Genomic DNA, 26,288 nt, shown 5'->3' on the forward strand with positions numbered 1-26,288 from the left:
TCTCTTTCTGGGGTAAAGGAGAATGCAAGAGGATTATCAGCTGTCCTAGATTTAATGCTAATCATACGGGAGGACTTAGATGAGGATATGGAAGTTGCAGAAAAATGACCTTCTATGTCAAAGTTTTTGATTTTAAGTGGAACTACAACTGTGTGATCGCAAACACATATCTTGGACTTCAAAAGTACTGGCTTTCAAGCATCTTTGAGCCTTGATATGTTGGACCTAAAAACAAGAGAAGCAGGATGGGTGGGAATTTCTAAAGAAAGCGGGATTAACTTCCCAATTGTAATAAGATCAATGAGAGATGAAAAGTAAATAATCACAAAACCCAATGTGGCTACGCACAGAAAACCTCAGTAAAAATCTAAAAGTTAAAAAAAAAAAACCACGTATAGAAGAAATTGAAAGAAGGTCAGGACACAAAGAAAAAGTGCAGATTAGTAGCCTCGAACTGTAGAGCTGGTGTCAGGAAAGTGAAAGCTCAGAGTTGGATGTGGTTAACAAAGGATGCTAAAAATAACAGGAAGAGCTTCTTTAGATAAATTCAGAATGAAAGAAAAAGAGGGGGAAAAAACCCAGTATATTAGCTGCTCAGTGTCAGAGGCAAAATGTAAAAGTAAGAAGGGAAAAATGGAGCTACTCAGCTCCTGTTTTGGTTACTCTTCTGCAAAAAGGAGAAAACAGTGTCCATATGTTCCATCAAGAAATTGTGAAGGATAAATGGATGTAACTGAAGGTTCAGATGAATAGAAACATGGCCATGGGGATATCCCTTTATTGGGAATGTACTTAAATCTCCAGAACCAGAAAAATTGTATCCCGGATTGCTGAGCGCCAGTGTGGTGTAGTGGTGAAAGCATTGGACTAGAGCAGGCTTGTCCAATCTTTCACCTTCCCTGGGCCACATTAGAAGATGAAAATTTGGTTTGGGCCGCACATAAAATAAAATAACAGTAACGATACCTGATCATCCAAAAAAACCATAGAAAACATAGTTAACATATTAAATTTATTTGGAGATGAAGTTAGTGAGATGTTTGACATTGTTTCTCAGCCACCAATGCATCCATATTTGCTTCGATGGAACTTGTTGCAATTCTCAGTGAGTGCTCAAGGTGGTCATCAGATATTTTGGCTCTGACGGCGCCTGCCTTTTCTGTTGCTGCTTGGCATGGCGCTCGCCTTGCCCCGCCTCGCGCCTGCCTCTCCTCCTCCTCCTCACTGGCTCGTCCTCTTGCACAAAGGTTGGGGTGGGCACTGGGCCGTATTACCAGCTGACCTGGGCTGCATGCGGCCCATGGGCCGCGGGTTGGACAAGCCTGGACTAGAGAAACAGGGAGACATTGACTTCTACTGTAACTGGTTGACCATGGGCCAGTCACTCTCTCTCAGCCCAGGAAGCAGACAATGGCAAGTCACTTCTGAAAATGCTTGCTAAGAAAACTGCAGGAACTTGTCCAAAGGCTGCTGAAGGAATTAACTGGTGGTCTGGCCAAACTTTTGTACTGTATTTTATTCTGCTTAATCCTGGACAATTAAGTTAGTATCAGATGAATTGATGAGAAATATATATATATATTGTCCTAGTTTCAAAAATGGGGTGGTGGTGGTGGAAGATGTATCCATGACTCCATATGCCATGACCCAACCATGCCCAGGCACACTCCCTATAAGCATATCTGTTTGTCTGCAGATATCTTCAGAGATGGGTACAGTTAATGCTGGAATGGTACCTCATGGGAGTATCAAAAATGGAGACTACAAACTCTCAACTGGGAATAGATAAACGTCCACTAAAACTTTGTATTTTCTTCTCACTCTATAGCAATTACAGTAGGTGCTCCTGCCAGTCCATCATGCTTTCTATAGGATGCTTCTACCACTTTCTCATTTCCTCTTTCTCTTTTCTAAATCAACATTTGGTGATTAAAAAAAAACCGTGTATTTATTAAATGTCTATGCCATCCATCTCACTATCCAAAGTGATTCTGGGCAGCTTACAATGCAATGATATATTCAATCTTCAACCTTTTGAAGTATTTTTGAAGTATCTTTGTAGTTTTTTTTCTTTTAATGTACAATTAAATATCTCAGGAGTAAATGTCTAAGCTTGCTAGTATCTTTTATTTGTTTTTCTTTGTTCCCTAAATTGTCTCCCTTTCTATCCCAATTTCCAACCTGAGCTCTTAGGAGTGGTACAACATGCATTTCAAGCTAATATTGATGAAGAGACCTTTACACATGCAGTTTTCACCCCTCTATTTCTTTGAGTCAACAAATAGATACAACAGTCCTGTTATAGTTCATTCTGCATGCACTAGTTTGGGAGAGTGAAAACATTCAGCTAATCCCACATTACCCACATAAATGTTAAAAATTGGATTATATCTAGATTCAAATGAGCATATGCTCAGTCTCTTATGTCTCTTAAGTCTCGGTCTCTTAACTCTGCACTCTTTCAGTCAAAAGCCACATCCCACTGAAAATTTGGGGTTCACAGGAATATGTGATTTTGTATCCATATTCATAAGCTTATGTGCATTTGTGTATTTGGAGAATAGCTGGGTTAAAATAAATGGAGAAAGAATAAAACTGATATGGTGTCATCTACTATTCAAAAGAATGCATATTTGCTTTGGAAAACATGATTTTCATAATTATTTCATCAAAGACATTAGTAGAGACTACAGGTTATTAAAAAAGAAATCCCTGGTTTTGAGTCATGGTATGTTTTGTTAAGTTCTGGAATCATTTGGCTCTGGAGGTTTTTATTGGTCTTTTCCCATTCCATGAAAGGACATTGATGTAGGAATGTGTAAAGTGGCCTTGATTCAATTCAAATGTCCAAATCAGTGTGGGAAATGATTAAATTCAATGTGGATTTTCCAACTGATTCAGAAAAAGAGCATTTGTCTATGTGTAAATGACCTTCCAATTAATGCATCCAATCAAGTCAAGATCATCTTCAAACAGAATCCCCAAAGTAAAATATGGGTAGTCCTTAGCTTATGACAACAATTGAGCCCAAAATTTCCATTGCTAAGTGAAACATTTATTGAGTTTTGCCCCATTTTATGACTTTTCTTGCCACGGTTGTTAAGTGAATCACTACAGTTGGTGAATTAGTAACATGATTATTAAGTGAAACTGGTTTTCTCATAGACTTTACTTGTCAGAAGGTTACAAAAGGGGATCACAAGACCCCTGAGCAATGCAACCATCATAAATATGAGTCAGTTGCCAAACATCTGAATTTTGATCATGTGACCATGAGGATGCTACAGTAAATGGGAAAGTTATCTTAATTCACTTTTTTCAGTGACGTTGTAACTTTGAATGGTCACTAAATGAACTGTAGTAAGTTGAGGACTACCTGGAAATACACTAACCTACTTGAACCAAGTGAACTTACCAAGCTTAATACCACTAAGAAACCTGACTCTGTATTGAACAGGTTACTTATCATTCAAGTCAACTTTCCTTTAAGTTGAGCTCAGTTCTTAGAGGCATCACATCCACACAGCTTCCATGGCAATTCCAATATGGAAGGGGGTTCCCATTGCATTCTTACTGGATCTTTCTCCAATAAGTCCAACCTCAACTCTAGGATTTATTGTTGTGTCCCATCTAAACCTACCAAAACCCAACCCTACTTAGCTTCAGAGCCCAAATATTAAGATCCTGCATGGTTATAAGCACACAGCAGCTGATGATCTTTCAATCCATTCTCTTCAGTCCAATCTCTCCCAACCCTCTACATCATCCTCTTCACATTAAGTCAATCTCAACCGCAATGCAACACAACTTCCCTCCCCTTCCAATCTTCCTCCCTCAAGGAGATATTCTGTAGCTGTGGCAGAAGTAGAAGGAGGAACAGGCTAGCTGAACTCTCTGCCTGAGGGTGAGGAAGCAGGAGGGAAGACTGTCCATCCCAAACTCTGGGTCAGGAGATTAAGGAGGCAGCCTCCATTTAGACTCCAGGGTCTGCCAGCCATTTGCTACCCACCTGCTACAGTTGGCAGAACTTGACACATTTTTAGGAGGACGCTTGCAAAGGAAAGCAGACCCCTAGCAGGAGAGATGTGGACACTGAGCCACGTGTTTGATTGCTGATATTCTCCCTTTCTCTCCCCCTTTCTCCTTTGCCCTGGGCCATCAATCAGAGAGACTGGCTCTGGGAACTGGGACACCGAAAGCTGCCAGATGGTGGAAACCCTCTCTGCTCATACCAAGTGTCAGTGCAGACAACTCTCAACCTTTGCCGTGATTGCTCAGCTCCCCAAAGACCTGGTAAGTGGGGCTGCTAAGGGGCTTCTATGAGGCTAAGGAAGGGCACATTGGAAGCAGACTGGGTAAGCCCTGTCCCATGCTTTGAGGTGGGCCCTGCCTAGAAGAAAAAAAGAATTCAGATTTGAGGTTCTACTAAAGGAGGTGGGGAGACGAAACAGTCCTAATCCTGACCCTCAGCAGACCAGCAGGAAGTTCAGGAAACTGAGTGGGAATAGCTTAGGAAATCCAGTTTGAAGGTGGTGGTTGAATTTTCTCTGATGGGACCAAGCTGTGCAGATAGAGCTTGGAATGACTTTTGGTGTCTCTTCACTCCATTCAGTTCCGGGCACATTTTAGACGATCAGAAGAAGCTATGTTTAATTTATGTCCACTGTGAAATTGCAAGGACATAGAATTTCATTGGGATTATCCATTCCTCATAAATAAGAATGCACACTGCTGTTTTATATGCATACACTGAGACTTTCCCATTCTGTTATCTTTGTAATCTGGGTTAAAAGAAATAGGGAAACAATGAAACTGATATGATTGTGTGGTCTTGGCAATCGAGAGTAGTATGTGGATAATCTGTTAATTCAAATCTCATTTCCCTGGGAATTATCTAGCTACACTTGTTTCCGATCTGTGATTTGGGCCGAATTGTGATCATCCTCATAGTTTTGTGGCAATGCTTGCTGCTATAATTGTGCTATGATAATATTATGCAGAGTGGTTACACATTCTAAAGCACTAATATAAATATTAGATATTTATTAGTTGTATGTGGCATGCAATAATTGCTGTAGTTTCTACTAAGGATAAATAAATCTTCTGCATCCAATTTGTGACCCTCTCTTGGTTTACTTATAAATTGATTCCACTGCATTTCCATATTAATCTGCAATTTTAAAAACCTGTAACATAACTGCTATTAAATGGATATTTTAATACATATTTAATGCTCATAAACTGTATTTTAAAGATATTATCCAAACCATGCGCTGCTTCTTTTCATTTTTCTTGTAGCCAAGACTTAGTTTTGAGCTGTGTGCTTTAAGCCCACAAATGAAATGGGTCAGATGGTATTGAATTCCTAAGTATCAGACAGTCTTCTGGCGGTTTCCTTCTGCGGTTTCCTAGGGCCATATTCACACATATGCTTCACACTGGTTCAAACTTAGATTGCTTTAGCTGTGCTTCCTCATTCCATTGCTCTCCTCTCCCTCCCAACACTTGAAGAATACATGGACTGGGCTCACCCGATATATAATATAATATGGAGTTCCTCCAACCAGGTGTCTCCTTTGCAATAGAGCAATCTTCTCTTTTTACAGGCCATGGATTCTGGCAGTTCTCCGTCAGTCCCTCTCATGATCGGCTGTGCAGTTTCCTGTATGGCTTTGCTGACCTTGCTGGCAATCTATGCTGCATTTTGGAGGTATGTTGCCCCAAGAGCCATGGTTGGAAGATGTAAGTTCACAAAAAAGCTACCCATGGTTAATCTCAACAGTAGATGCAGATATAAAGCAGAAGCGCAGGGAGAAGTGCATTTAAGAGACAGGAATGATCATTGTGTTGAAGCTAAATTAGAGTGTATAGCACACTGTATAGTACACTGAACAAATGGATTATCAAACTTAGCCCTTTTGATACTCTGGTCTTTTAATTTTCACATGTGATGTTGAGAGTCTGCTAAGACATTTGGTGCCAAACACGAAGACAGTGATTCGTTCTCTGACTTATTATTTTTATCCCCTGGTCTTTCAAGACCTCTATATTCAACAGCATGAGTAAATAAAACAAAGTGGTTTATAACCAGCACAAACTGCTTGCAGCAATTTGAGCTTGAGGGTATAATTAAAATTCAATTTTAATTTCATCCACAAAGGATGGTATTTTTGTTCCTGACTCCCACTTTTAAAAGTGTGAATCTATTCCACACTTTGGATCAAGAAAATTCCTGCAGATGTAACAATTACTGAAGATCAAATAAAAGTTTGGGACCTACCCACGGAGGCCCTCTTAAAGCATTATCTGAGCATTGTGGGGGGATGTTCTCCTCTGAACTTGTCCCACAATTCCACCCAAGTTGGTGAAAGCTTTCCACCCTCAAAAACAAAACAGCTGCAGAACGAGCACCCACCCACCCATAGAATTAACACCATACATGATTGTGGTGTGGGAGGAGTGTTGCTAATTCTAAAAAAAGAACATACAATTGTTGGGTGACGTTAAATCTTCCAAGAACACCAGGCAATGAATACTTAAAATATCCCCCCCCCACCCCCCACAACTTTAACCTTACAAAACCCATAGAGGTGGTATTCACTTAGTAGCTACTTAATCAGCTATCATTTCAACATGATGGCATGGAATTGAGTAGTGCTTATGACCAGTCTTCATAGTTGTAACCATCACATCAGTGGTGGGATTCAAACATTTTTACTACCGGTTCGGTGGGCATGGCTTGGTGGGTGTGGCAAGGGAAGGATATTGTAAAATCTCCAGTCAGGGGTGGTATTTGCTGGTTCTCCGAACTACTCAAAATTTCCACTACCGGTTTTCCACAACTGGTGAGAACCTGCTGAATACCAGCTCTGCATCACATCATCTCCAGAGTCATAAGATTGTGATATGGCTACTTGGTGGCTTGTAACTGTGACACCACAGCATCTTGCAGTCATGTGCAGCCCAGCTTCTAACAAGCAATGTCAATGGAGAAGCAGAACAGAGATCACAAATGCTGCCCATGTGACAGTGCACTTAACAGTGGTGTGAGACATACTAAACCAGGGGTCGCCAACCTTTTGGACCTCAGGGACCACCAAACTCATAATTTTAAATCCCCTGGGCCAGAGACCCTGAGAAAATCCCCCAAAAAAGTCTGCAGGGAATTTCCCCACCCCGTTTTCCTACAAATTGATTATACTTAATTTTGGATCGCAGGATATCGTCTCCAGCTCCATTCTCAGGGGGAAAGAGAGAGACTTTTAGCTTCATGCAAGGAAAGCAGCAGAAGCAGCAGAAGTCTTTCTTTATCTCGCCCAAACTCCACCAGAAATGAGTCTTTGTGAGACTTGTCATACCTTGCAGGGTCCCAAAGATTCATTTCTGGCGGAGTTGGGAGGAAAGAAAGAAAGACTCTTGCTGCTTTCCTTGTGTGCACCAAAAGCAGAAGAAGAAAGAAGCAGAAAGAAGTAGCCCAGTGGCCAGGCGAGGCACATGGGGCGAATGGGGCAAGTTTCCACCCTCCGCCCTTTTCCTGTTCCCCTCACTACCTCATGTTGTTTGCAATGCAAGATATGCAAGCCTTGTGTTCCTGTGGGTCATGTGGGTGATGCAGCCTTGTGTTCCCATGCAGCCTGGATTAATTGCTTTGGGGGGTGTTTTGGGGGTGACATTTCTCTGCGGATCACCAAAATTTTCTCATGGACCACCAGTGGTCCCTGGCCCACTGATTGTCAACCACTGCACTAAACAATGATGACCAGAAATACCAAAACTAAGCGGTGTGGTGATGTGGCATCGCACATTACAACTGGCCTAAATTGCCCTCATTAACTGGAGACCACCTGTATGAACAGGGAGATAACCAGGTTTAAGATGAGATGAGATACAATAATCCTCGTATGAGGGTAATCCTCAACTTACAACAGTTCACTTAATTACTGTTCAAAGTTACAATACGCTGAAAAAAGTGACATGACCCTTTTCACACTGACAACCATTGCAGGATCCTCATGGGTCAGGTGACCAATATTCAGAGGCTTGACAACTGACTCATATTTATGATGGTTGTCGTGTCCCAAGGTTGTGTGATCACCTTTTCTGAATATTTGACAAGCAAAATCAATGGGAAAGCCAGATTCACTTAACTGTGTTACTAATTTAACAGCTGCAGTGATTCACTGAACAACTGTTCCAAGAACTTTTACAGGCTGCAGGAACTGGGCCTGGCTAGTCTAGTGAAGAGAAGGACCAGGGGAGACATGATAGCAGTCTTCCACTATCTCAGGGGCTGCCACAGAGAGGAGGTCAAACTATTTCCCAAGGTACCCGAAGGCCAGACAATCTCATTGTACACATGTTGTACTCTGACAATAAAGGTAAAAATAACAACAAGGAATAATGGATGGAAAACTGAACAAGGAGAGATTTCAACCTGGAAATAAGGAGAAATTTTCTGACAGTGAGAACAATCAACCAATGGAACAGAAGTTGCCCACGGATGTTGTGGGAGCTTCATCACTGGAGGCTTTCAAGAAGAGACTGGACTGCCCTCTGTCAGAAATGGTGTAAGGTCCCCTGCTTGGGCAGGGGGTTGGACTAGATGACCTACAAGGTCCCTTCCAACTCTGATATCTGTTAAGACAAATCATAAAATGGAGCAAGATTCACTTAACAACTGACTTAGCAACAGAAATATTGGGCTCAATTGTGGTCGCAAGCCAAGGACTACCTGGATTGCCATTTTTCTATATTCACAGTGGCACGCATTAAAATGAAATTCTGATGCCCGCTGTCAAAAGAAGAAATATATACAAATACCCATACCCATACATATGCATACACATATACTACACACACACACACACACACACACACACACACACATATTTTAATCACAGCCCATTTTGAATACATAGCAGAAGAAAGAGTCTTGAGAGTTAACAAGGTTGATGCTATGTGGTATAAACCTATTACAGAATCTAGTTGTTCTCCTTCGGACAGCACAAAGCCTCCTCCCAGAAGATAACGAAGAAAGCTGGTCATTGAGAGGATGGATAGCATCCCAGACAATCATATGGATCCTGGTCTAGTAGCACTTATAAGCCATGTCCTGGATAGAAAGAAGTGAACTTCCAAGGTCCAGATGTGTCAAAAAGGCTTCCTCTTTTCTTTTTCTAGGTTTATCAAATCTGAACGTTCCATCATTCTTCTGAATTTTTGTCTCTCTATTTTGGCCTCCAATGTGTTGATCCTGGTGGGACAGTCCCAGATGCTCAGTAAGGTGAGAAAAATCATTTCTTTCCAAAAAGGAGAACATATGATGGCTTTTGTCATAGTTTTGTGTTTAATTGTACTCTGGTTCAGGATGTTTCTTATGGATTTTCCTTATTGGGCACCTTTATTTTTGGTGGAAAGGCAGAAAATAATAGAGCAAATTGTAACCTAGAATGAATTAGCTTTCAAAATGTGCTAGATTTTGCCTTGTAATTTAGGCAGTGATATTTATAGTATAATTATGTACATACATAATGCTTTATATAAATGTTCATGTGCGTGTTAGTGCTGATTTTGATCTAAACTATAGAATGAAGAATTGGAATACAGCATTTTGGAGAATCAATAGGTCCAGGTATTAACAAATTTAAAATAGGCTTCTTATATTTTTTAAAAAATTGAAATTAATTCATCAGAAAATACAATTTTGTGCTTATTGAAGAATGCTTAAACAGGGAGTACATTTTGATATTGGATTTATTATGTTATAAACAGTTTATAGGTTCTTTAGCAGATCCAGGTTATGGCTTCACTAACCTGTTTTTTAAAGTCATCTGTGTTGAAAATGAAAAAAAAAATGTTGATGTGGTCTAGATTTTTTGATAAGCTTAAGGGTTTAATTAACTTTCTGTTTTAGTTCCTGTGTAGTTATTTTCTCTGGTATTTTTGCTTTTTGTGTTTTTTTTCATGTTTAGTGCATTTTACTCATTATAAAATATCTAGATACTCTTTTTTTGCTATATAATCATTTTTTTTTCTCTATTGGAGGTGTAGGAAGGGAATTTTTTGTATATAAAATTCAAAAAGAATCAAAAAGAGCTGCAAATGAGCTGCAGTACTAGTGTCCCTATGTGTTCCAAAACCCTTTTGAAAAAAACACAAATCTAAATGCCATTATATATGCATACTTTTTTTAACTGTGCTAAATAGGTCAACCCCCATTTCTGAGAATCAAGGCTACCCCTTTATCCTACTTTTTTTTTTTCCTTTTCCTCTCAACATTTCCAGCCCAACTTCTTTAGTGCAATCAATTTGGTCTTTTAGGACCAGCAATAGTATGTGCACACTTTTTCTGCAGCTTTTATTTCTGTTCCATTTGGTCACGTGGATTTGGAAAACTGCAACAACTCTTTGGCTTAAGAGCTGGAGGGAAAAGTTAAGGGTTCACCCAGTGCAATAAATAGCCCTACTTTGCTGAGTTTCACCTATAGGGAGAAGAAAAAAAATCCTCCCTTCCATTTGCTGTGATAATTTTGGGCTTGAGCACACCATAACTACCAACTCTTCTTCATAACTGTCAGGTTAATCTGACACAGAAAGACCAAAAATGTAGCTCTTTCAACATACCATCATCACCAGGTCCCCCTCTCCTCCACTGTCTCCTGGAATCTGCCCAAATTCACATTCATTACATCAACAACACCATCTAACCATCTCATCCTCTGCCTTCTCCTTCTCCTTTTGTATTAGATTAAATTAGATTAACAGAATTGGAAGGGACCTTGTAGGTCATCTAGTCCAAGCCCCCACCCAAGCAGGAGACTCTACACCATTTCAGACAAATGACAGTCCAATCTCTTCTTGAAAGTCTCAAGTGATGGTGCTCCCACAACTTCCAAAGGCAAGCTGTTCCATCAGTTGATTGTTCTCACTGTCAGAAAATTTCTCCTTGTTTCTAGGTTAAATCTCTCCTTGATCAGTTTCCATCCATTATTCCTTATCTGTCCTTTGGGTGCCTTGGAAAATAGCTTGACCTCTTCTTCTCTGTGGCAGCCCCTCAAATATTGGAAGACTGTTATCATGTCTCCCCTGGTCCTTCTCTTCACTAGACTAGCTAAGCCCAGTTCCTGTAACTGTTCTTCATATGTTTTAGTCTCCAGTCCCCTTAAACATCCTTGTTGCTCTTTTCTGTACTTTTTCTAGAGCCTCAACATCTTTTTTATAGTGTGGTGGCCAAATCTGGATGCAGTATTCTAGTGTGGTCTTACTAAGACTTTATAGCATGGTATTAGTACCTCGCTTGATCTTGATTGTATATCCCTCTGTTTAATGCAAGTTAGGATTGCACTGGCTTTTTTGGCTTCCGCCACACACTGCTGGCTCATATTTTACTGGTTGTCCACTAAGACTCCAAGATCCCTTTCATAGTTACTGCTATTAAGCCTGGTTTCACCCAGTCTATATATGTACTTTTGCATTTTCTTGCTTAAGTGTAAGACTTTACTTTTCTCTACATTGAATTTTATTTTGTTAGATAGGGCCCAGTGTTTCAGTCTGTCAAGATCCGTCTGAATCTTGAGCCCATCTTCTTGGGTGTTGGCCATTCCTGCCAGCTTAGTCTTCCATCTTTCCCAACATCAGGGTCTTTTCCAAGGAGTCCTCTCTTCTCATTTGGTGACCAAAGTATTTAAGCTTTATCTCCAGTATCTTTCCTTCTAAAGAATAGTCAAGGTTGATTTCCTTTAGGATTGACTGATTTTATCTCCTTGCAATCCAAGGAGCTGTCAAGAATCTTCTCCAACACCAATTTAGTTAGTAAACTTATATGATGCCCCCATCACCTAGAGCCTAAATCCTTAAAACAATAAATAATACAATTAAAGTTGATTTAAAATTAACAAAATGGGAAGGAAAGGAGAAGGATGTACAAGCCACCTTTGAGAATGATGTGCCTCCATTGGGGCCCCAGGCCAATTGGCAGAACCAGATCTTCTGACTCTTTTGTAAGGCCATAAGGGTGGATATGGACCTCAAGGAGCACCATGTTCCAAGACAGGAGCCATAGCAGAAAGAAGCTCCTCTCCTTGATTCCACCAGCCAGAATTCCTTGATGGTCAGGTTCCACAGCAAGCCCTTTCTGCCAGCATGGTGCGGCAGATCAATCCCATTGGGATGAGATGGTTCCTCAGATAGCCTGGGTCCATTTTTTTTCTTGAATCAGAGAAGCCCATTGTAAGCACAAGAGAAGCAATAGGTGTACCACCACAGCAACTGGCAATGATCTTAGAAAGGCCAAATTTCTCTTGCTAAGGAATTTCCTGTCAAATTGAAAACATCACCACATTTGAACAGGGGCTGGAAACAGACAAAAGGGTTGCTTATTCCGGGTTGTTGTCCCTGTTGTATGTAAATGAGAGTTTCGCTGGTGTCAAAAAGTACTGTAGTGGAATGACGGCTTTTATAGAGCTGTGTTTAAAGACTTTACCAGTTTGGCCCATCAAAATAGACCGCCTGCAGAACCATTCTTTCTTCTCAGATTCCTGAAGAATCTTTTTGAAAAGAGAAGAAAAAGGCCAAAAAAAAAATGAAATAAAATAAAACAAGTGTTCTGAGGATGAGAGATGTTCTATTCTATTGCTGCAGTCTCTTTACGAAACTCCATTTATAGCTGATTAAGTGGGTGAATGGTGGAAGAATGGAAAACAATTTACATCCAGCCTCTGGTGCATTTTTGAAGCAAGGTGTGTGTAGCTTTAATGTTTCCTGACACTGATAATGATGCATAAGTGCAAGGCACACACACACACACAGAGGGTGGGGATGGGGGGAGAGGAAAGGAGAGAAGAGAGAGAGAATGGGAAGACAGACAAGAGAAGAAAGAGAGAGAAAGGATTCCATAGGCATTTATGTGGACTTGATTCTCTGTGCTGATTCAGTGAGACATTTTGGCCAGATCTTCGCATTCTGATGCCACCAAAGAGATCTCCTGTCATAGAATAGATAAAGATACAAAGTGAAGGCAAGACATTTCTAGCTGAAATCTTACTTCATCCCTATATTTATCAGAGAAACAACACCTGTGGCTTGGATTCATGCATTGCAATAAATAATAGACGCTGGAACTGTGTAAAAAATGGTTCTGTTGCTTTTGAGGCTTTCTTTCTATTTGTCTTCCTCCTTGGACTCTAAGTTGGTCATGAGACCAACTTGCTCTAGTGAAGCAGGGAGCTTCATGAAAGATTCAACACATGACTAATGGACATCTCCCAGGCTTATGATCCCAACTTACCTTAGCTTTGGTTTCATACTTCCTCAATGGACACGTGTGGTGAATGCGTTTTATGTCCCTCTCATGTGCAATAAGAGGGAGGGCTCAGCTCCTTTTCCAGAGCATGGATTTGAGCCCAATGTGTCCTTTTGCCACTTTATCCATCTATCCATAAATCTAATCAAAGCATTGATTGATTAAAGCCAGAGGAGATGCAGGAGGGAGGAGTTGGGAAAGCAGCCATTGTGCAACCTGCAAGGGAAAATAGGGTAGATTGTTTCTGAGGTTTGAAATTCAGCTCAATGGTGTCTCTAGGGCCTGCTCTTAAATTCAATAAATGTCAATCTGCAAACAAACAACAGCTAGAGCTCAGCATCATGCTTCAGGAGTTCTATATATACATGGTGCAAGAAACCATTTTAACAATGCCCAGAGTTCTTGTGCATTGTAGGAACAAACTCTCTCACTTGGTCTTCCTCTTTAAGGAGTGCCAGGGACACAGCTTCCAATTGCAGAAGTTTATAAAACAGCTTTTATTTTCTTGTCATCCTCTAATCCATTTTCCTTCCTGCCTTTTGCTTTCAGTGCCCATCAGCTTCAGTGACTTCAGTGGCTGTTTCAACCCACTCAGTTACTACTGCAGTGATTCATTTATTTGATTTTCTAGATCAGTGGTTCTCAACCTTTTCTTCACCATGGATCCTTTTTAAATAGCAATAGCATTTAGACTTATATACTGCTTCACAGCGCTTTACACTCTCTAAGTGGTTTACAGAGTCAGCCTATTGCCCCCAACAATCTGGGTCCTCATTTTACCCATCTTGGAAGGATGGAAGGCTGAGTCAACCTTTAGCTGGTCAGAATCGAACTGCCAAATTGCACTCAGCCTGCAATCAGCAGAAGTAGCCTGCAATACTGCATTATAACCACTGCACCACCGCAGATTATACCAACACATAATATGGTCACAAAAGGTATTTTGTGGCCATGGACCATGACCACCGATCACCAAGACTTAACTCAATTTAAATTGCGATATTTATTCAAGCCTTCGCAATCCCCCTGGGATGACATCCCAGCCCTGCAGGGGTCTGCGGACCATAGGTTCAGAACCTTGGTTCTAGATGATGTCACAGCTCTGCTGCTCAAATAATGATGAAGTTGTGGACGAGGGAGAGACCTTGCTTTTAATTACAATCTGAGATCAAAAACAAGCAGAAAAAATGTAGCTAGAGTAACAAATACCGAGTGAGTGAAAACTGAAAAAAAAAAAAACATTGCCCAGGTCATTGCTGTATAAAACCCTGCAGCTTCATGTGTGATAGAAGTGTTCTTCTATATAAAATATTAAGACAAGGTTTATCAGATGGAGCACATGATTTCACAGAGGAAAGATGCATTGCCCCCAATGTACAGAAGCCTTCCTTGTAGTATGTTGTCCTCCAGATGTTTGCAGCTGCACTTGCCAGAACTCCCTCATAACATGAACATCAACTGGGAATTGACTGGGGTTGCAGGAAGCTAAATAGATGGTAAGCTTGAGACAGGAAGTTCCTGGCTTAGAAATGAAGACTTGACTGTAAACTCAAGGTTGGCCTTTGCTAACTAGTTAGAAAATAGGCCAGCCAGTTAGGAAAAAAATGTCTTACAGGATGGTCAATACTGCACCATAGACGTGCACTGCATTAAATGTATAAAATGAGCTGTATACCAAGTCCTCAACTTATGACTGGTCACTTAGGGATCGTTCAAAGTTGCAATGGACCTCCCTATGGGTACTTATGACTCCATTCTGGAAAAGAAACCACCTGCAGTCATATGACTTAATTGTGGGTAGTTGGAAACTAGCCTTCATTTATGGCCATTTGCAGCATCCCTGTGGTCATGTGATAGCATTTCATGACATTTTTGAAAAAGAAAAAGACATTTGCTTTCAGTTTTGGGGAAATCCAGCCTGTTGTAAGCAATTGGTTCACTTAACAATGTCTGCAAAATAAAAAGTCATAGAATTGGATTGGTCTTGTAGGTGATATATTTTACAACCATCATGACTTATGACCATAATAGGCAGGCTCCAGTATGGTCATAAATCAAGGACTAGTTGATATCATCAGTATGAATAGCATTGTTGCTATTATTGTTATTAAATAGACTTCCTCCAATGGCAAGATGTGTCATGCCCCTGTTGGAATCAGATTACTAGGGGGAGGGTGAGCAGCTGACAGAAAGTGGGAGTGTGGCTCCGGTGGCTGTGGATGAAACTGGGGAAGGGCACAGTCCGGCTAGGCATTCAGAGGAAGACCCAGGCCCACCCCCTCTTCATCCTAGGGCACGCAGGGAGGAACGGATAAGGGAGCAACATGGGTTATGGGGGAGAAAAGGGCCCCAATTCCCTTCATTAGCTGCAGCTGGGAAAACAGGATTTTAAAAGGGCGTTTGCACATAGTACCTTGCTGGAAGCAAAGCATGAATTATCTTTGTTTGTCAAGTCTTATCTGGGTTCCCGAGTCCTCCCAACTGTGTGTATTTTGTTATCTTTTGAAGTCTTCAATTCCTTATCCTGCCCTGTCTCGTTAATTGCTGCAGTTGTGGTTTGTGTTGGTTTTTATTTATAATTTATATGTACTTTCGGTTCGGACTGAATTTCTTCCCTTTAAAAACTGTTCTTGGGGGAGTTTTTTTCTTCAGCTGGAGATAACTGGACATTGGGGGCCAAGTTGGAGATATTAAAGGGACTTCACCTACTTTGTGACTTTGTTGCTTTTGTGTCATGCCCCGGGTCATCACAAGATGTGCATTTTGTAGGACATGCATAGGGCTTTCAGGAAAGTCAAGAGGAATGGGTGGCAAAATGTGTGTTGCAATACCATCACAACCCAATGCAAGCTATACCTTTTATATACTTTGCTTTGTCGTTTTGCTGTTCTCGTGATTAGGAAGAAAAACCTGTGAGTGAGTGCCATTTATGACAAAGGCTCTCGTCCTCTTCATCCAGATGACTCATGTTTTCTTCCTCCTCCAGGGCATCTGCACCATGACAGCTGCCTTCCTCCATTTCTTCTTCCTCTCTTCCTTCTGTTGGGTGCTGACCGAGGCTTGGCAATCTTACTTGGCTGTGATTGGCAGAATCCGAACTCGGCTAGTTCGTAAACGCTTCCTCTGCCTTGGATGGGGTAAGAGAGAAATTCTCACTCAGATTTAGAATTTTATTTTATTGTTATTTTATGTATCAAATTTATTTGCCACCCATCTCATGGCTCAAGTGGCTCTGAGTGGCCTGATTGCCCTGGGTTCATCACTGGAAGGTTGAATTTGCACAGTGCAATTAACCAGATCAGCGAAAGGCATAGCAGCTGCATTCTTGCAATAGGCTAAGCTTAGTTGGTGTTAACCATAGTTTATTTTGGGATGATTTAGTGTGTTATGTGAATCAAGACCCAGCTTAGCTTTGGGATCTGCGATTTGTGTAAACCCTGAAAATGAGGCAAATTTAAGATCCTCTTTAGAAAGTTAGGAAATCCAGAATTAGAGTGACAAAGTACCGCTTGCCTCTGCTTCAAGATCTCCAACTGCCACCCTTTGACTGGTTAAACTAGCAAACTGTTCTATCATTAAAAGGTGTCTCCTGATAATTAACTAAGATACTTCCTCCTGTAACCTGTTTGACTGGGGAGGGGGGAGGGAGGGAGAGGGGGTGGGGGGGACACAACATTTTCAAATGTAAGCACTCATGTTGTCAAGCCCTTCAAGGTTAGCAAACTCAGGAGACAAGAACCCCTTGGATTTGCGAAATGATCTTCATTGCTAAAAAAAAGTAGAAACTCTCCTATTTCTATCTTTTGAAAGAGATTCTATTTCAAAATATAACTTTAAAGGCTGCCTAAGCAATTCCCAGATCAGCTAATACTTAATTAAGGCAGATTTACCTTGAGTTTCGTTCTCACACTTCCCTCTTTCTTGGGCAAAGCAAACTTTTCTGTATGGATCCCACTCCCATACTTAGCCTTCTCTGTCCTCCCTATTCCCAGAATCTTCTAGACATTCCATCTCTCCCTCCCTCCCTCTGTGTGTGTATTTGTGTGTGCACATTATCCATATGCACATACATAGTGAACTCTTACCACTTCATGACATCTCCTTGTTCTTTGCAAAAATCTTTTAAGATTTCAGCACTGTCCCCTGAAAATTCTCACCATTTCTTGGGCAGTCTTGCAATGTCCTAAAACACTTTATGTCTATTTCCATCCTGCCCAGGTCTGCCAGCCTTGGTAGTTGCAGTTTCAGTTGGCTTCACTCGGACCAAAGGATATGGAACAGCCAGCTAGTAGGTTTCATCGGGATAGAAGAATTGGGGAGGGGGGCAAATTAGAAATTAATGCAGTATTGAATAGTTAGCGCCACTGCCATTGCTTGTTAGTTCCATGAAGGTGAGGGTGAGGAGGGACTTCCAGGTACACGAGATTCATATGGGAAAGCACCCCAAATCAAATATCATCTGTTGATGATTGGAGAAATGGGAGGTCACCTTGCAGGTCAATGTCCAGTGAGCCTCATTTTCTCTTTTCGATTTTAAATAACACCCAGTCATATCTTTGCACTGGAGTGATTACTTATTGCCTCCATCTTCATTTTTTTATAACCTAGCCAGGCAGTTTTTTAGATGCCATCCATGGGTCTTTTGATCACCCTTTTTGGTCATTCCAAGACTCACCATTAAAGATACAGGGAGATGGATCCCTTCTTTAGTGGAGATGGGACTAAGGCAAGATGGGTTGGTCACATGGTAAGGCATCAGATAAGATAATTCTTTGAATGCTTGTTCCTGCTCTTGTTTAGTTTTGAAATGGTGACTTTTTCTTTTCTCTCCAGCTGCTGGCTGTCCCTTGAAGGAGGATTGTTGTATGCCTTTGTTGGTCCTGCTGCTGTGATTGTTCTGGTAAGAACTCAGATACTTTTCTGGGATGCCAATGATCTGACTTGGGCTGCTCTCATTCTTTTCCATGGGTGGGATTTCCCGTTCATTGACCCTGTTGTGAACAGTCAAGAACCTATAAAGGCTCACTTAAAACCACTTGAGTTGATGGAAAAAATTATCCATCTGTGCCCCAAAATTCTGCAACCCATCACAGCTGTGGAATATAGTAAGGGGAGGGGAGGGGAGGGGAGGGGAGGAGCTTGAAGTCCAATTATTCAACCCACTCTTGATGATATCCCTAACTTTTCACACTGGTGCTGGGTTCTTGTGAGGAATAAGAAGAACTATTTGGATTGGTAAAGGAAAAATAGCCCTCCTTGGAGTGGCCACCCAAAATTGCATGAAGAGCCAGGCACGCTAAAGAGTGGAATTTGTCCCACTTCCTCAGCTTTTGAGAGAAAAAAGATACGGTATGCTTACTAAATCATAGGCTTTGTCCAAATTGGATTCCAAAGGAGAGGAGCCTTCTGTTTTTATTTCCATCCCTGGAAACTGTGATCAAGGCTATTAGACACAGACAGAGTGCAGATAATTTGCTTCTAAATTATCCAATGTGCCATATGAACCCTTATTACTGGTGCTTATTCAACAGACCAAACTCAAACATACCTTAGTCCCAGGGGTGGGATTTAAGTTTTTTAATAACCAGTTCTGTGGGTATGGCCTAATTTGTGGGTATGGCTTGGTGGTCATGTGACTGGCTGGTCATGGCTTGCATGTAAATATTATAAATATTGATGTAAATATTGATTTTTTTATTAAAAAAGAGCAACTTTTACCCCAAAGCAGGCAAAGCAGGCAAAGCAGGCAGGCAGATTGAGTTGCTCACAGAATCACAGATTCACTTAGAGATCTATCTATCTGCAATCGGCTACCTGAGTGCACTGAAAAGTAGAAGCTTCAGTTCTAAGATTCGGCTCTGCTTTTAGATTAGCTAGAAAGCAAAAATATATATATATAGGATATTGGAAAAAAGGGTGCGCAGCGTTTGAAAATCCTCTTGTTTCCTGCTTTTTCAACTTCAGCTGTGTCTTGCAAAGAAACTTAGGAGGAAAAAGCAGGGAATAACAGACAGCCCAGGCAGGCAGTTGGGCCAAACACCAAACTGGTTTGGTGTCAGCTGCTCTTCGCAGCTACCAGTTCTATAGAACTGGGCCGAACTGGTAGCATCCCACCCCTGCTTAGCCTTATGTCTCATTTAACCAGGATCTCACTGAACATTGCACTTCTCTAGCTTAATCTGCTTTTGCAATAAAACTTCTTTTGAGATAAAGTTACAAACTGTTTGAAAAGGGCTGCGGTATTCCCAATACGGATAACATCTTAAAAGAGTGATAAAATGTGTAGTAAAAATTAATGAGAATCAAGATATAAAATCCAACATTAATATAACTAAATCCAGCTGTTCTAGTTAACAAGTTTACTTCCCTGTGAAAATCCTTCCTTCTTTCCTCCCTCCCTCCCTCCCTTCCTCTCTAAGTTCTTAAGAATTTAATTAGAATTTCTTGTTAAACTTCTTTTTAATTACTTTGTTATTAGAGGTGCAGGGGAGAGCTTCCTGCAATGAGTTCCTCAGAGTCAACTTATTGAGATAAGCATCATATAAATTTAATAAATAAATATAAATAAATACATATTGTATTTCCTTACTAAATGATGAAGCCACAAAGACTGCAGACAGCAAGAAAGATAATGGTTTAATGAAAAGCAAGATATTCACACATATATCTTGCCTTCCTGATTATTCAGAAAGCATAAGAAGAATGGTGAAGTTCACTGATATTCTTGTTTAAAAACAATGTCAGGAAACAAACCCAAATGGAATGAACATGCCTTTTTAACATTTGGTATGCTGATTTCCCTTTATTGTGGAGTTTGGGCGTTTATGTCGTTACGGTCACTTAATCATCACTTGTATATTTTAGAGCCAGGGTGTCCAAGTTTAGCAACTTGAAGACCCGTAGACTTCAATTCCCAATAGATAGCTGGGGAATTCTGGGAGCTGAATTCCACAGACCTTAAAGCTGCCCTAATTGGACACCCCTGCAAATTTAGACCAAACCATGAAAGAGTTCCTGAGCACTGCTTATCACAAATTTCTCTCCTATCCAGGTCAACATGCTGATTGGGATCATCGTATTTAACAAGCTGATGTCTCGAGATGGCATTTCAGATAAGTCCAAAAAGCAGCGAGCCGGGTAAGTCTCTGTGGGGGTCTCAACAGCGACCCATGGAGATAGGGATGCACTTTTAAGCAAGTTGGCCAGCTTCCATCTTGGATTGCCAGTAGCAGACATGTTTCCTCCCACCCTCTCTTGCCTAACCAAGTGAAGACACCAAGAGAGAGAAAAAGAAAAAGGAAGAGGAGGAGGGAGTAGAATAGAAGAGTATTTTATGCACTCCCTTGAATTGGATTCTTCCAGCATATCTGGGGAACCATACATAGGCAGTCCTCAAGAATTTCCATTGTTCAGCAAGACAAGTGAGTTCTGCTCAGTTTTATTATCTTTTTCTGGCTGTTAAGGGAATCATTGCAGATGTGGAGTGAATCATGGTTGTTAAGTGAGTTCAGCTTCCCAGTTGACTTTACTTGTCGGAAACTAGTTGGAAGGTCACAAATGGCAATCGCATGATCTAGCAAGTTGCAATTATAAAAAAGATGCCAGTTGCCCCAAATTTTGGCCACATGACCATGGAGAATGCTGCAATGGTTGTAAGTGCAACAACTGGTTGTAAGTCACTTTTTTCAGCCCTATTGTAGCTTCAAGTAGTCATAAAACGAATGGTTATAAGTCGAGGATTGCCTGTACACAAAAACAATTGGGCTGAGTAGAAATCAGACTGAGTAGAAATCTGCCCCTCCCCCAAAATAAATTCCTTATAAAATTTCATTTCAGCTGAATTCTGGTAGCAGCTTGTTGGGGTCCGAGGCCTTCTCCAATGCCTCCAAGCCTTTGTTCCGCTTTTTGAAATGCTTGTATTAATGAAAATAATATTTTTAGCCGTCAGTGACACTTTGACAAATGTATTCCTAAGAGGATTCTTGGAAGTCAGTTTGTATTTTTGATTTAGGTAAAATTCAGTGGCTTCTGTAGGGTAGAACTATGCCTGACAGTGAAAAATCAATATACTTAGCACATCTTGTCCTATTATCTCCAAATATGGGGCTAAAATCAAGAGGATAGTCAATAGACAGCATTGATTGCTGCATGTTAAAGAAGCATATGTCCTTTTCGGGTATGTCCCCAGTAGTTGGTATTTATGAACACCAGGAATTAGACATTTTAAGCTTGGGGGCTGGATTAAGATTTATTATATTAAGTCTAGAATAGAATTGTGCTTGGCAGCGGGAGATCAATATATTTAGCATATCTTTTATGTGTGCCTATGTAGAGATAGAAAATGCAATGCAATTTTTTTCTTAACTCTTGCAGGTAATATACCTTTGAAAACTTTGAAGTTTTTTTTTTTTTGAATGCAGGTAGTCCTCCACTGCCCATTATGATTGTAAACAGGATCACCATCCATTCTTACAACTGTTTTTTTGCAGTGGTCATAGAGCGAATGCTGCAATTGTAAAACCAACCAGTTGTTCGCCATGGGCTTCCTGCCCAGAACAGGAAGTAATTGTCAATTTCTGGCAAACATTGGAGGCCCTCCTTGATGGAAATGTCCCACTGAATGACTTCCGGTTTGCTGCCATGATGTCACATTGATACTTTCATGAAAAAAAAACCAAAACCTAGAGCTAAGAACAAATAACATTTATTGAAGAAAAAGTTAGAAAGAATAAATCAAAAGAAGGTTGGCACCAGCTGGCATTCAGTAACTAGTCCTATTTATAAAACCAAAGTTCAAACCTTCTTGATGTTCGTGTTCCTTCCTGTCCTACGTAACAGATCGCTTGCCCCCACTCCCCCTTTCAAACTAGTTGGCGTGCTTCCATCTGTGCTCTGTACAGTCTTCAGAATTGCTTTTCTCTTATTTCTCATAGACTGTGAGACACAACTCTCCCAGGAGCACATGTGATGTCGCTTATGCCCTGTCAATTCCATGTGTAGATGTTAGCTTGGAATTGTTGGGAGGTACTCCAGAATGACCAATGATGAAACCCTCAACTGGGAGGAAATTTGTCCTAGCCACTTGGAATCCGTTGGAAGGCTGAGATTCTGCAGAGGCAGCCCATGAAAATGCGAACCTTTCCCTTATTTTCAGAAACATTTTGTTATGAGGCTGGGAGTGATCTGTTTACTGATGACTTGTATCCTAAGAGAAAGAAATTGACAGGTGGATTTGTGAAGCAGACCAGCCTTCCAAAGAGTAACTTCTCCAGGTCTCCAAAACAAAAAGCTCAAACACAGACCTTGGGATCTGATGTTGCCTCATCCTAGGCAAAGTGTGTCTCACTATCATTTGTTTTTGCAATGGTCAGATTTGTTATTATCTTCATATACTTATTTATCAAAAGAACATTACAAATTCAAATGAGCAAAACAAAAAAAATTAAAGTATGACAAGAGCAATAGGCACACTAGGGCATTTACTCTCTCTCTCCCAGAGGGGTGAGATCCACTGAAATTAAGTTGGAATTAAAACTATAAAAGTTAGTGGCTGAGGCAACTGAATCGGGTAAAATATTCCAGACTTTGATCATTCTGTTACAAAAAATGGATTTTTTACAATCAAGTTTGGAATGGTTTACATTAAGTTTCAAACAATTATTTGCATGCATTACATTAACAACTGAAACGAAAAAAACTCATTCACCAATAAAACGTTACTATCTACAATTTTGTATACAATTCCTAAGTCTAACTACAAACGTTAGTTCTAAATTATCCAAACCAAGAATTTTAGACCTAGTAGCATAGGGTATTCTACTATGGACAGGAGAATGTAAAACTCTTCTTGTAAAATACTCCTAATCTCACTCGATTCTTTTAATGTATTAATCTTGTTTGTGGTTGGAGGGGTTTATTTACTAATTCTCACGTATGAGATGATGTTCTGCTGCAGGAAAAGAAGTTTTGTTCCCGCTGATCCTTTCTGCAAACTAAGCCATTTCCTTTTGGGCGGGAAGGAGGGAGGGAGGGGCAGGGAAAGTGGGAGGACAACAGTTAAATTGGATTTGTTCAGAGCTCATACTGAGCACTTGAAAAGCCTCCAGCATAATGAACACTCCAAAATTCAAATCTGCTTAGTTATGCAGTGTGAGGAAAAGAAACAGAAGATGAGCAGCAAATCAGCACTTCCCATACAAAGCATCCTAGTGGTGGTGTGGACCGATGTCAGAGGACTTAGATTGCACAAGTGGGCTGGCTCACGTGGCGGAAAAAGCACCTTCGCCATCAGCCAGGATTGTGAATGTGAACTCTCGCCCTTGCTTTTTGCAATACAGGTAGCCCTCAACTTGTGACCCAAATCGGGATGAGAATTTCTGTTGCTAAGTATGGTGGTTCAGTGAGTCGGAGCCAATTTTACCATTTATTTTTTTTGCCACAGTTTTAAGCGAATCACTGCAGCTTTTAAGTGACTTAATGCAGTCATTAAGTAAAGCCAGTGTCATGCCCCTGATGGAGACTGACTCCAAGGGAGAGGAGGAACAGCTAACAGGGAGTGGAGGTGTGGCTCCGGAGGTTGTGGAGGAGGCTGGGGAAGGGCAGAGGCTGGCTGGGCAGTCAGAGGAAGACCCAGGCCTATCCCTTCTCCATCCTAGGGCATGCAGGGAAGAGAGAATAAGGGAGAGACATGAATGGCATGGTCTGTGGGGAAGGAAAGAGCCTTGATCCTCGTCATGGGCTGCAGCTGTGAGAACTGGTTAAAAGGACGGACATGCATATGGGCCAGTGCTGAAAACAAAGCGTGGAAATATCTCTAGTCTGTCGTTCCTCGCTGAGTTTGGCATCCTTCCCAGGGTGAGTTCCGATATCTGTGGACATCTTCAAGCCCTTATCTTGCCTGATTCCCTTAATTGCTTCAGTGTGGTTTGTGTTGTTTTTACTCTTACAATTTATAGGCATTTTTAGGTTAAACAGCATTTCCTCCTTTTTGTAACTGCTTTGTGGGGGGGCGGTGTTGTCTCCATTCAAGGATATTTGGAGCTTTGAAGCAAAGTGAAGGAATAAAAGGGGCTTCACTTGTTTTTGTGGACTGTGTTTATTTTGTATCCCACCCTGGGTTATCACAGCCAGCTTGCTCCATTGATTTTGTTTGTCAGAAGACACCTGGGATATCACAGCTAGCTTGCTCCATTGATTTTGCTTGTCAGCAGATGCCTGGGAAAGTTGCAAACTCTGCAAACTTTGCAAACACATGCTGATTGTCCTACACCCAAATGTTGATCATGTGACCATGGGGATGCTGTGGCAGTCATAAGTGCAGGTACCAGTTGTAAGTCACTTTTGTCATTGCCAATTGTGACTTTGTAAGGGTTGTAAGTCGAAGACTACCTGTATTCTGGGGACATTCCTGCCCTTCAGCAAATGCACTGAGCTACCTTCTGCTCCCAACTATTTTTCCTTCAGCATCCAGGGAGCCGGCAAGGGATGTTTAAGAGGAGTTTCATTTTTTAAGGCAAATTTTTAAAAGCCCCTCTTGCTGAAAAGGTGCTCTGGAAGACGTAGGCATGTGTGAGTCGCTTGCGATGGCAATTCTTTTGGCAGAAAGCAGCAAGCTGAAGGAAGTCACCCCAGCAGCCCAAGGCCTGGGAAACTTTTTATCCCCATTTCTCCTGCAAAGTGACAACTGCTTGTGGCCTCCCAAATTAGCCCTAGCCAACTCTGTGGCCTCCTGTACAGATTGAGATGGCCCAAAGTTCAGCTGTGCCCTGCTGGCAGCTCTTGTTTGTTTTAGCAAAGCTTCTGCGGGAGACTTTGGTGATGCAATAAATGCAGACTTTCAGCGACTCGGATCTCCTCCTCGGAGAAATTGAGAAGATCCTTGGAAGAAAACAAATCTGATTCCCTTTAGTAAACTGGCAATCTGCCCTCCTTGAGAACTGCTCGCTTTTCCTTCACCATGTTTTCACCCAGCTATGTGGCTGGAAATGGGCACTGTGTTTCCTTGCATTTCTTTTAACAAGCACTTAACAGCCAAGCAAGGATGGTGGAATTAAAAGACAGAGCTAATTAATCACATGCATGAACTACTGACTGCTTATTTTTACCCCCATCTCTCTCTCTCTCTCTCTCTCCTTTGCTTTTAATGCATGCAAGGGAGGACAGAGAGGAGAGGCTGTGATGCAGGCCATTACATCTGGAGAAACCAATGAATCTTTTTCAATCCTCCTGGAAAAGATGAAGAGAGTTGAGTGTGGAGTTGAACAGGGACATTAAAAGGGTTTTTTTCTTTTTTAGATTCTTCTCAAATCAACTTCCACCCCATTCCAAAACTGGTCAGGTTTGCAATCTAGATGGGATGAATAGATCTCAACAAGGGGCATTTTAGCATTTATTGATAGAAGCCCAGTTTCACTGCATGTCTGGCTGAGATATATAGTTGCCATCATCTCAAAAGAAAACTCAGTTGAGCCTCTGCCATTTTGAAATGCAGGAAAATTTGACAGCAGGAACTCAGTGTGGAAATATTCTAGCATTAAGATGTGTGTGGATTGTTTTTTTCCTTTTTTTGTTATTTGTTTAGCCTGGAGCAAGTAGGGGGAAAGGAAGTCATAACAGTTACATATAAAATCACGCAGGGTGCATTTTGTCCTGGAATTCAGGATCCATCTGTTAGAAGGAACTTTGTGGGGATTTAGAACCATCCTTTTCACTCCATGTAGAATTAAATTGTGGCCTTGGGGCCAGGGGTCAGCAAACAAAATTGTATGGTTGTAAAAGTGGATGTTCAGATTCATGCCAGGTCAGATTATCCACGGCTTTTTAGTGCTTCTGGGATCAGAGATAGCTGAGCTATTACAGACCAATGGTGGGAGCAGCCATCAAGCTCCTGGCCATATTTGTGAATGTTCTGAAGGCAGCTGGTTGACCACTGTGTGATGCACTGTGTCTAGTTGAGTTCTCTGCAGATTCTGTGGAATGGCATGAAGTT

The 26,288-nt window shown here is 41.1% G+C and overlaps 1 protein-coding gene across 6 annotated transcripts in view; it reads left to right on the plus strand.

Annotated features, from left to right (window-relative positions):
• ADGRB2 (adhesion G protein-coupled receptor B2) overlaps positions 1 to 26,288 on the plus strand; it is a 263,888-nt gene that overhangs the window by 206,325 nt on the left and 31,275 nt on the right. For all 6 annotated transcript variants that reach the window (XM_087939545.1, XM_087939549.1, XM_087939547.1 and 3 more), the window contains exons 16-22: positions 4,167 to 4,293; positions 5,607 to 5,710; positions 9,181 to 9,283; positions 16,287 to 16,437; positions 17,519 to 17,588; positions 18,134 to 18,200; positions 20,352 to 20,437. In XM_087939545.1, coding sequence (XP_087795671.1) covers positions 4,167 to 4,293; positions 5,607 to 5,710; positions 9,181 to 9,283; positions 16,287 to 16,437; positions 17,519 to 17,588; positions 18,134 to 18,200; positions 20,352 to 20,437 — 708 coding nt within the window. The remainder of the gene's footprint in view (positions 1 to 4,166; positions 4,294 to 5,606; positions 5,711 to 9,180; positions 9,284 to 16,286; positions 16,438 to 17,518; positions 17,589 to 18,133; positions 18,201 to 20,351; positions 20,438 to 26,288) is intronic.

Source organism: Pseudonaja textilis, chromosome 10 (assembly GCF_049901715.1).
Source record: "Pseudonaja textilis isolate UNSWEBS1 chromosome 10, rPseTex1.2, whole genome shotgun sequence".
Taxonomy (NCBI): Eukaryota; Metazoa; Chordata; class Lepidosauria; order Squamata; family Elapidae; genus Pseudonaja; species Pseudonaja textilis.